Source organism: Anabrus simplex, chromosome 3, assembly GCF_040414725.1.
Source record: "Anabrus simplex isolate iqAnaSimp1 chromosome 3, ASM4041472v1, whole genome shotgun sequence".
NCBI classification, from domain to species: domain Eukaryota; kingdom Metazoa; phylum Arthropoda; class Insecta; order Orthoptera; family Tettigoniidae; genus Anabrus; species Anabrus simplex.
Genome location: NC_090267.1, coordinates 231,721,817 through 231,734,255, shown reverse-complemented (window position 1 = coordinate 231,734,255; position 12,439 = coordinate 231,721,817). Strand labels below are relative to the sequence as shown.

The 12,439-nt window shown below is 44.2% G+C and overlaps 1 protein-coding gene across 1 annotated transcript in view; it reads left to right on the top strand.

Annotated features, from left to right (window-relative positions):
• Positions 1-6,585: 6,585 nt before the first annotated feature.
• LOC136867178 (myosin light chain kinase family member 4) overlaps positions 6,586-12,439 on the top strand; it is a 75,174-nt gene continuing 69,320 nt past the window's right edge. The window contains exon 1 of the mRNA XM_067144301.2: positions 6,586-6,897. Coding sequence (XP_067000402.2) covers positions 6,667-6,897 — 231 coding nt within the window. The 5' untranslated portion in view covers positions 6,586-6,666. The remainder of the gene's footprint in view (positions 6,898-12,439) is intronic.

Below are 12,439 nucleotides of genomic sequence, written 5' to 3'. Positions count from 1 at the left end.
GTAATGAGTTAATGTACCTGGAAGTGAGTGGGAGGGACTACTGGTCTTGAAAACAAAAGTTCAGCGCAGTCGAATGTTTTACGAGTATACCGGATGTGAAGCGGTGTTTACTGCTTGCTGCTGTCGGTTTCTTTCTGATGTTACGAACATCATCCCCTACCCACTAGTTCCTGGTAGTCATACGCGTACAGGTTATGAGTGGGCATGTTCCTGTAAAGGTATAGTGTATATAATGGGATAATGCAGTGGTTAAAGAGGCTATATTTAAAAATAAGCATTGGAGGAAAGGCCGAGAAGTAAGTATTAATTTGTTGGATGTAGAAGAAATGGAAGCGCATTTCGCCCTAATTGAGACTTGTAAAACCATGTATACAATATTGTTAAATTATTAAACAAAGATTGGAGTACACCGAGAAGAACAACACATGGCGAAAGGAAGTAAGACAAAATAAAATAAGCACTAACGAAAATGTCTGCCTCCATAGCGTAACCTTTAGCGCTATTAGCTGCCGTCCTCGGTGACCCGGGTTTGATTCCCGGTGCTGCTAGAAATTTGAGGTAGGCACGGATAACGACCGACAGGATTCATCCTACTGACCATGTGCCACCTCATAATCTGCAGGCCTTCGGGCTGAGCAGCGGTCGCTCTGTAGGCCAAGGCCCATCAGGGCTGTAGTGCCATGGAGTTGTTAACGAAAATAATGAAGGGTAAGATACATGTTTGTTCTAGAATATGCAGCATTGTATTACATCTAGTACAATAAGGAAAACACGGTTTAAGTATAGACCCTAACACTTAATGTAGTAATAGACAAATAATTGTAACAAGGATAATTTAATGCATGTATTAAATAAATTGATTACACTAAATGGATGCTCTCTCCCTAATTTCAACGGATCCTGAATTAGTGAATAGGAATATTCTATTCTAGACTTGTAAAACCAATAATAATAATAATAATAATAATAATAATAATAATAATAATAATAATAATCGTATGGCCTCAGATACCGTGTGCAGACATTTCAATTTGACGCCATCTAGCTGTCTGCTCGTCAATTTTGACGTTCCGTTTTACTCTAGGCCCACTAGATGGCAGACCGAGTAAATGGAAACTCTCTTGGACGTCTATGGCTGAGATTTAATGAATTTTGTCGGGTAAACACCAAATGTGTCACTGGAGATCTTTTACATGCCGACATCGTACGACATGGAGTGTCGAATGGACTTTTTCCGTCCTTCAAAAATCCGACTACCTCTGCCGGGTTTGAACCCGCTATTTTCGGATCCGGAGGCCGACACTCTACCACTGATCCACAGAGGCACTGATGAGTTAAGGATATACTATAAGTAAGGGAACTTTTTTATGGTTAGTGTAAATCTCAAATTTCGGAACAAAATGATTGATTTCGGTATTATTGTGTATAAAAACATAACTTTAACATCATTTTGCATAAAACAAACAAAAAAATATCTCCTCCTAATAAGAACAAATTTTGAAAGGGGCTGTGTCTGGATCCAGTCCTCAAGTGTCAACATAGATAGCCCTATTGTCTAAATAAGTTATCTAGTCAGTATGGGTTTCAAATTACATTGTTGATGTGTAAATTTGTATAGAATTAACATATCTTCAGTACCTTCTTCTTCTTCCTCTCCTAACGCTCTTCCCACGCCTGTGTCGCACATGTGAATTTGGCCCTGGTTTACGTCCGGATGCCCTTTCTGACGCCAACCCTACATGGAGGGATGTAATCACTATTGCATGTTTCTGTGGTGGTTGGTAGTGTAGTATGTTGTCTGAATATGAAGAGAAAAGTGTTGGTACAAACACAAACACCCAGTTCCCGAGCCAGAAGAATTAATCATACGCGATTAAAATCCCCGACCCGGCCAGGAATCGAACTGGGGGCCTGTGAACCGAAGGCCTCAACGCTGACCATTCACCCAATGTGTCAGACTACATATCTTCAGTACCATGAGTTCTAAATCCTTTTATGTCACTGGCGGCGGCAGATGTGCTAGACTCAGGCGCCAGTAGATCTGAACTGACCACACGACGCTCAGCCATCTTCACTTTGAGATGTTCGCGTGATGCATTTTGACGCTCGGCATTGGTGATTCTGGAATGTGGAATTGTGACAAGCCATTTTATTCTATCGAATGCGTTTTCGATAATTTTGGTACAATTCATTGTCCGTACGTCGCGACATTACACGAAAGAAAGAAAGAAAGAAAGAAAGAAAGAAAGAAAGAAAGAAAGTAATGCCGCACCACATATTTCTCAAATGTTCACTATTTGAATTATTTGCTATCTCTACTCCAAAAGATGAAGCACGCTCTTTAAGTTACGCGGTACACTGAGAGCGATACCATGAAAAAATTAAATGGCGTATGGCTTTTAGTGCCGGGAGTGTCCGAGGACAAGTTCGGCTCGCCAGATGCAGGTCTTTCGAGTTGACAGCCGTAGGTGACCTGCGCGTCTTGATGAGGATGAAATGATGATGAAGACAACACATACACCCAGCCCCCGTGCCAGTGAAATTAACCAATTAAGGTTAAAACTCCCGACCGTGCCGCGAATCGAACCCTCTCTCCTTGACGATTTTCTTCGTATGCCAATGACTGAAACATGCTGTCGCAATTATAATATTGGGGTCAGGAAGGGTAACCATCCGTAACGTTAGGTTTAAATTCACGATTCCAAGAAATTAGGAGTGCCTGTTTATACACGCGCATATACAGCCAGAAAGGAATAAAAACAATCAGACGTCTTGCACAACTCGCTCACGTCACGTAACGAAGAATTGAATAATCACTTTTGGCTCCATTGTAGATAGTTGCCCATTAATAATTTACCTTACGAGGTTTCACGACAGCTTCTTGGCATTCATGCTCACCGGTTAATGATCTATCGGCCACAACTTCTTATCGACCTACTTTATCTAATTGTTGACGACATATGTCACTCAAATAGACGCGAAAATCAGAATGGAAAGTTATAATAATAGTAATAATAATGATAACAACTTCGTATCCCACTAAAACCTTTTACGGTTTTCGGGGACGCTGAGGTGCCGGAATTGTGTCCAACAGAAGTTATTTTACGTGCCGGTAAATCCACAGATGTGAGCCTGACTGTATTTGAGCTTCTTCAAATACCACCAGACTGAGGTGGGATCGGAACCGCCGACTTGAGCTCACAAGTCCAGCGATCAACCGCCTAAGCTACGGTACTCATCTCGGCTCGAGAGTTGTAATACCCTACTAGAGTGAGTTCCGGCTCGGCTTCCTCAATTCTTCCCTCACTCAAACCAAGAACTGGTCCTCTTCTCTTTGTAAAGTATCGCGTTTGGAGCCTCTTGGTTGGTGGGGATGGAATACATTCGGGATATTCCCTGACTTTTTAAGACGTGATTAAGGGGCTCTCAACTGAGGAGCGTGGGATGGCGACCACGAGGTTCCTAGCTTACTCGAGTATTGCTTCCACTTACTTGTGCTAGGCTCCTGACTGCCCTTGTTCAACTCTTGTACTTCCGACCCCGACGGTATTAGTTCGTGAAACCTTGGTAGCCTTTCATTTGTACGCATTTCTCTAGTTCCATTATTAAAATAGAATTTACTTCTGTAACGCAACGTAATTAGCTCCTTTCCTTAGATGTATGAATTAAGAGTCTCGGCCTTCTGAAAGATCCAAGGTTGACAACCAGCAGCGCAGCTGGAGCTAACATATGACGCTGTAAAAGTGCGCGCTGCGTCTGATTGGTGTCCGGCCATGGACGTTCGTGTTGTCTTTAGTTACTACTTCAGTATCATCGCCATTGATTCCAGCCAATGTTTCATATCACTGTAAATCATCTTTCGGCTCACGATTCTAGAATTAACGTAATACAATAACTTGGACTTTCACGGTCAGCGTTACGCCAACGTTTCACCAGACACTGCGTCTAGCATTTTCAAAGGTCCACTCTCTCCGAAGGTCATTCGTGGAACGCAGGGCGCAGCCTCTGTTGAAACATTGGGAGCTTCAAATCCAATTGGACTAAGGTCTACAAATAAATAATAATAATGTTGTTGATTTACGTCCAACTAATTACTTTTACCGTTTCCGAGACGCCGAGGTCCCGGAATTTTGTTCCGCGAGAGTTCTTTTACGTGCCGGTAAATCTACAGACAGGAGGCTGACGTATTAGAGCATCGGACGAGTTGGCCGTGCGGTTAGGGACGCGCAGCTGTGAGCTTGCATCCGGAAGATAGTGGGTTCGAACCCCACTGTTGGCAGCCCTGAAGATGGTTTTCCGTAGTTTCCCATTTTCACTGCAGACAAATACTGGAGCTGTACCTTAATTAAGGCCACGGCCGCTTCCTTCCTACTCCTAGGTCTTCCCTATCCCATCGTCGTCATAAGACCTATCTGTGTCGGTGTGACGTAAAGCAAATAGCAAACTAGCGTATTAGAGCGCCTTTAAATAGCAACGGACTGAGACAGAATCGAACCGGCCAACTTGGGCTCAGAAAGCCAGCGCCTTAACACTCTGAATCACACAGCCCGGCTAGGGTCTACAAGCCCGGGAAACTTCTATCATCGTAATCTTAGGACTGGTTTGCGACAGTAGGCTAATCCATGTGTCTCGATCCTCAGGAAGTCTTGTCAGTTCTACGTAGCAGTTGCAGTGCAGTTTTTCCACAAACTGTCCTATGTAATCCACTCTGGGTCTGTCTCTACAGTTCCCTTCCTGTAAATTTTCCAGAATTGTATGTATAAATACTTCATATCCAATCCTTGAGTTTCTCTCTCTCCCGTGGCTACTTGCTAACTCTTCAAACCACCATTTAATTCGAAATTCGATCCACGTAAGTCATCTCCAACACCCACTGGTATTATCAGAATTCCATGGGAGGTGAGTTGGTTTCCACTTCAACCACCCACTAGCTCCCCTTAGAAAGCCTATTCAAGCGGAGTTCTGTCCCCAGCTTCCTGCACGCCAGAAGGAGTGTACACGTACTCACTTTGAGTGGGATTTATAATTCAGTGTATATTCAGTCCTCAGCCCGAAGGCTGGTTGGATCCTCAACAGCTCCACTATTAGCTGTCATAGATGGCTTAGGCATCATTGAAAAGGCGTACTAGGGAAATGAGGAGTGAGGTACTTTCCCGTTGCTTTCTTCACAGAGCCATAAGTTGCTATTACATATCAGTCTGCTAAGCCCACTGAAATGCATGCACCAACTGACCTTATGAGCAACATTTTCATACCATCCATAAAACAGGGGCTGGCTGCATTAGGAATGGTATTACTAGCATCGCTCATACCTCAGTCACTTTCATATTGTCAAAGCCAAGGATGAGACTGAGACAGATCAATGAGAGTAACAAAATTGTTCTAGTCCGTACCAGAAGACACAGTGCACTGTAAACAATAGGTCTCACCAGCAAAGGCATACTGTTAAGTAACAAAACCTAATTCATCAGAATATTTGAAGAACCAATTCTAATATCTGGATAATACTTATTTCTGTGACATTTCTGAGTTATGCTAATTGCGCAATGCTATATGCAGTACTACACAATGTGTTTTCCATCATTTATTCCTTTGCATTTTGTTTTTTTATGGGTTACAACAAGGTGTCGCGTTCACATAAATAAACTGGTTAAAATAATATATAAAAGCAAAGCAAAGCAAAGTCATCTCCGTACAGGCCATGAAGGCCCTTGGAGGGGTGGAAGGTAAAGGCTTCCACTATCCGTCACTTCGGCACTTGATGGGGTAGAGTGTTTAGCTCTACGCCCGGCCGCTTTTGCCCCCAGGAATTACCCTGGTACTCATTTTTGGTGTAGGCTGAGTGAACCTCAGGGCCATATGCACCTCCAGAAGTGGGAATCTCATTTCTTAAATTTTACGACTTCCTGACGGGGATTCGAACCCACGTCCTTTCGGGCGAGCCGAGCACGCCTTTACCGCCTCGGCCAGGCAGCCCCTTAAAATAATATATACAGTTCCAAAAGTAATGTGCATAATAAGTTATAGACATTACTAAGTCTGCAAGATGGGAAGGAATTATTGTGTGTGTGTGTGAGGACGCAATTCCATCCCTAACCATGCCATCTCAGGATGGAGCTAAACTCGTACAATCCCCACTCCTCCTCAAATCCCATCCCTAAACTACGTTGAACTGTACGCGGAAAGAGTCTCTACTCGCCAAACACACTATACAATGCTCTCCTGTATTTTAGTGCAGTCTTACCCACCTGTTAGTTCCATAAATTTGTCTGTAAGGGTTCTGAACCGACATCATCCGTTCATGGCCTCAATTAAACTGTCGTTGTTTCTTGTTCACTCGGGAGATTCCAGTTCCAAATTAGGAGAAGAGCGAAGTCACCTGTGGTCCCTACCCCCTTCTCTGGAAGCCGGCGCCGTGTTTGTTCTATAATTGGCGTCGCTGTGTCAGCTGCTAGGAATGCTGGCCGTACTCCAGCGGCCAGGCTGTCACAGCGCAACTCATCGCAACGCCCGTGGAGTGTTCCGTACTTCAGTGTGTTGTGTCTGTGTCTATCTCACTGCTAGCTCGACCACGCGCCCTTCCACATCCTATATTTAGAAGTGTTACGTAACAGGGCGTCACGTCAGTTGCACGTTCAGTACTAGCGCGTCGCGACGCAGACAAGGATGAGCTGCCTGACGGAGCGCCGGAATGTTCCTTGGGCCGCGCTCTTCAGCGACAAAGTGCGGCCCGAGGTTCGCCTGCAGCCCATGGTGGACTTCAGGCGACGCTATGAAGTGCTGGAGATTCTAGGAGCAGGGCGCTATGGCATCGTACGAAGAGTGAAGGAACGTATCTCCGGCAAGGAGTTCGCGGCCAAGTTCATGAGGTGCAAGGAGACGACAGACTTCGACAAGGTGAGAACTTACACGCATACCTTATTTGTATTATTGTGCATAGAGTGACAGTTGGGTCTCGACATTAATACTTATGGAGGAACCAGTTTATTTCTTTTACATCACCTTCATTTCCAGAGTGACATCTGCGGTCATTTGGTTGATAACTGTTTCCGTAGTGAATTAATAACAGAAAATTCCAGGAATTATTGTACGCTCTAACCTGACAAACAAGTTTACATTCCTTAGCGAACACGTCAGACTATCACTCCTCCGAAAGGAAACAAGAACATCGGCAACTTGGAGTCTTCAAGAACGTTAAATGCTAGGTTCCGACCGTCAGTGGTTTTGACAGACTACCGGGCTGAGTGGCTCAGGTGGTAGAGCGCTGGCTGTAGGCTGTTTGGATCCTGGCTCAATCCGGTGGTATTTCAAGGTGCTCAAATGTCAGTTTACTGGTACGACGAAGCGCCCGGCATCTCGGCGTCTCTGAAGAGTAGTTCATGGGATATTATTATTATTATTACTATTGACATGCACCTGACCATCGGAACATTATCCCAGAAGATTCTTTTAAGTGTCGGAAGCCAGCGATACGGAGATTTTAAATTTAAGCACCCGTAAAAGCTCGTCTGGCATCGATCTCGTTCTCTTCTGAACATAAAGAAAACAACTACAACCCAAGGTCCGTCAGATCAGCGAAGATGCTGAGATGTGTGGTGTGCAGGGTAAAGACCTTCAAGACACGGTCAATGCCTGCGGATGTTGTGATTATATGTTACGGAAACGTACTTTGTGTCTCAGTGAGGGAAGTAATGACACATTTTTCAACTTGCCTAACATGTCTCATCATCACGCAGTGTTTGGGATCTTTGAATGACATGGTATAGGGGTACCGTGCCTGCCACTTACCCGGAAGTCCCGGGCTCGATTCCCGGACAGGTCAGGGATTTTTACCTGTATCTGAGGGCTGGTTCGAGGTCCACTCAGCCTACGTAATTTCAATTGAGGAGCTATCTGACGGTGAGATGGCGGACCCGGTCTTGGAACCCAAGAATAACGGCCAAGAGGATTCATCGTGCTGACCACACGACACCTCATAATCTGCAGGCCTTCGGGCTGAGCAAGGGTCGCTTGGTAGGATATGGCCCTTCCGGGCTGTTGCGCCAGGGGTTTGGTTTTGGTTTGGAATGACGGAGTAACGTGTGGTGGTTGAGGATCAAGCTGCTCTTCGGGTTGACGGTGTCCATGTTAGTCTGCACTAATCTCAGGAACCTTGGAACGGATTTTGATGCAATGTTCACCGTCGTATGGAGCATTTGACGAGGAAAGGTTAGTGTATTAAACATTAATCTATGACAGAAGAAGTCGAGCAGTGGCGATTTTAATGAAGTCAAAGAAAACACGGCCATATGAGTGAGTACATTCTTGGCTTACACTTCAATAAGTCAATGATAGACTATAATAATTGTGGACGAATTGTAGAGCATAAGGAATTCTACCCACCAAAAAAACCGACCAAACTTACCAAGATAAAATATCCTTTAGAGTATGAATGAAATTTCGTATGGCTTTTAGTGCCGGGATATCCCAGGGCGGGTTCGGCTCGCCAGGTGCAGGTCTTTCTATTTGACTCCCATAGGCGACCTGCGCGTCGTGATGAGGATGAAATGATGATGAAGACAACACATACACTCAGCCCCCGTGCCATTGGAATTAACCAATTAAGGTTAAAATCCCCGACCCGGCCGCGAATCGAATCCGGGACCCTCTGAACCGAAGGCCAGTACGCTGACAGTTCAGCCAACGAGTCGGACAGAGTATGAATGGTTTGCGATTTATCGTCATTTTAATGAAAGCACAAAAATGATTCATTTATTACATGGGAAAAAAATGGGTGAGCAAATTGACAGGTGGCTGGAAGGGACTTAGAAAAATGACGCGTACATACAGTACAGGAAATATAACTGATGTGTATAAGGAGATCTTGCAAGGCCTGCCAATGCAAATTCAAAACTGCTCCGCTAGTGTCTACATACATATTATAATATATTTTTGGTCCCCCATGTGTATCAATTCGAGTCACCACTGTCCTGATGTCTTTCCATTGTGAATTGTTTTGTTCAGTGTTTCGTTTATAGTTAGTGTAGAATCATGTTGTCAATAAATGTGTCTAAATACTGCCACTGTTCTTTGGAATGTCTGACAGTATGAAATATTCACTTTGGATGGCCGAAATGATGTAGTCGAGAAGCTTTACGTCACGAGAAAACAAGTCACAAATCTCTGTTCCCCTTCGTTGTGAGTTATATTTATAAATGTTCTCTCTCACTGCAGACAAATGCCACATGTGATTTCCGTCACACCAAGCAGAGCGCTTTATCATAACGCTTGTTTAATGAGTAATAAATTAAAAATAACTCAAAGTTAAGGTTATTTCATTCTCTTATAAATAAACAGTCTTACAGATTTAATAAATACCGCTACAAATCTAGACGAAGACACAATACGCAGCTCGTGACTTACACGCCAGCACGAGCGAGGTGGTGCCAAAGTCGTAGTAAACACGGTACGGAACTAGCTATTTAAGTGCAGTATTTACCTAGGTTAGAGACGACTCTCATTTACTGACGCACAACAGTCCAGCACATTGTCAGTAAGTAACAAACTTCATCATCATCATCATCATCATCTGTTTACCCTCCAGGTTCGGTTTTTCCCTCGGACTTAGCGAGGGATCCCACCTCTACCGCCTCAAGGGTTGGTCGGGGATATAACTGGGGAGTATGACCAGTACCTCGCCCAGGCGGCCTCACCTGCTATGCTGAACAGGGGCCTTGTGGAGGGATGGGAAGATTGGAAGGGATAGGCAAGGAAGAGGGAAGGAAGCGGCCGTGGCCTTAAGTTAGGTACCATCCCGGCATTCGCCTGGAGGAGAAGTGGGAAACCACGGAAAACCACTTCCAGGATGGCTGAGGTGGGAATCGAACCCACCTCTACTCAGTTGACCTCCCGAGGCTGAGTGGACCCCGTTCCAGCCCTCGTACCACTTTTCAAATTTCGTGGCAGAGTATCGAACCCGGGCCTCCGGGGGTGGCAGCTAATCACGCTAACCACTACACCACAGAGGCGGTCAACAAACTTATAACACAAATTGTTAATGATGGTTATGTTTCATTTTTTAATAAATACAATAGGATTTTGTAACGTTCACATATTTTTAATTTTTGAAATAGGTTTTTGAAGAAAAATAATAGAATTTGAGTTGATTCTGGGAAATAGATAAAATCCTTTTGATAACTGTATATCTGTCCCTCAGTCCCGTTCCCTGATAGGGGATAAAGCGAGGTCATTCTTCTCGGTTCCTTTGATGATATTAATCCTTCTTTCTTTTTTTTTCTTTCTTTCTTTCCTTTCTTTCTTCATCCGTTTACCCTCCAGGGTCGGTTTTTCCCTCAGACTCAGCGAGGGATCCCACCTCTACCGCCTCAAGGGCAAGCCTTTTCGTCGGGGGTATACAACTGGGAAGGAGGATCAGCACCGTACCTCGCCCAGGCGGCCTCACTTGCTATGCCAAACAGGGGCCTGGTGGAGGAATAGGAAGAATGGAAGGGATAGACAAGGAAGAGGGAAGAAAGCGGCCGTTGCCTTAGTTAGATACCATCCCAGCATTTGCTTGGAGGAGAAGTGCGAAACCACGGAAAACCACTTCGAGAGTGGGAGAGGTGGGAATCGAACCCACCTCTACTCAGTTGACTTCCCGAGGCTGAGTAGACCCCGTTCCAGCCCTCTTGCCAGTATTCATATGTAGTGGCAGAGACGGGAGTCGAATCCGGGCCTCCGGCGGTGGCAGCTAATCACGCTAACCACTACACCACAGAGGCGGACGATAATATTAATGTGAAATTAAAATCGTATTTGTGTACAGCCAATAGAAAAATAAAACAATCTTAGGAAAGGGAGTTAGGGATTGGAATAACTTACCAAGGGAGATGTTCAATAAATTTCCAATTTCTTTGAAATCATTTCGGAAAAGGCTAGGAAAGCAACAGATAGGGAATCTGCCACCTGGGCGACTGCCCTAAATGCAGATCAGTATTGATTGATTGATTTGATTGATTAAAACTGTATACTTATTTTAAATAATATCGGCCGAAACATAACGAAGAAGAAACAGACATCTTATACGGATGGAAAATTGGAATAATAAAAAGGTAACTTAAAACATGTTCCTGAATCAGTGACAATGAACTTATCCCAGCATTTTGTTCTGTCATTCCTGTTCTACTAATTGCAGTTCAGTTGTACTTACTGAAATATTTTTAAGCACTTATAATCTCGATATTAAGTGCGGCCAGTATCCAGTATTCGGGAAATAGTAGGTTCGAACCCCACTATCGGCAGCCCTGAAGATGGTTTTCCGTGGTTTCCCATTTTCACACCAGGCAAATGCTGGGGCTGTACCTTAATTAAGTCCACGGCCACTTCCTTCCAACTCCTAGGCCTTTCCTATCCCATCGTCGCCATAAGACCTATCTGTGTCGGTGCGACGTAAAGCAAATAGCAAAAAAAAAAAAAAAAAAAAAAAAATAGCAATCTCGATAGGACCTCAAGGAGAGTACATTGCAGAGCTGCTTGGACAAACTCCTCGTTTTAAGTTCCCAGGAGGAAATTAAAGCATGAGTTAAGTATTTTTAAATTGTTGGTTTCGCATTTTATCTCATTTCCAAAAATGTAGATATTAGAACTGCTTTACAGTTCGCGAAAAATTAAAATACAAAAGTACAAGCCTTTTCAAATATTTCGCGTAATATTGCTATGGCGAAAAATCGGCGTCCCTAACTGTATATTGTCTGTGAGGTGACAAGAGACCAAATAACAGATTTATACAAGTTGTTTTACGTCACACCGACACAGATAGGTCCTACGACGACGATGAGATAGGAAAGGGCTAGGAGACGGAAGAAAGAGACGGTGGCCTTAATTAAGGCACAGCTCCAGCATTTGCCTGGTGTGAAAAAGTGAAACCACGGAAATCCATCTTCAGGGCTGCCAACAGTGGGGTTCGAACCCACTATCTCCCGAATACTGGATACTGGCCACACTTAAACGACTGCAGCTGTCGAGCTCGGTCCAAATAACAGAGGTTCGCCTTCGAACCATAGCGACTTTCCATGGCCTTGTAGTGACTCATCAGAGGTTTTCAAAAGTCGAGCTCCATTCACTTACATGCGACTTAATGGTCTGGCGTGAGTACGGTGAATGTTGTGGCGATCGTAACTGTACATTACAGCTTCAACAAAAACAAGCAGAAAAACCAATCTCATCTTCTCGCGAATTGTCAGAAAAATCAAAATCATAATATGGAGATAAAGTTGGAATTCAAGTGGAAACATTTGGGCAAATATTCATTTATCGGAAAAGGAATTTTGATTGGAATAATTTATCCAGGGGAATCTTCTTCTTCTTAATCTGTTTACCCTCCAGGGTCGGTTTTTCCCTCGGACTCAGCGAGGGATCCCACCTCTACCGCCTCAAGGGCAGTGTACTGGAGCTTCAGACT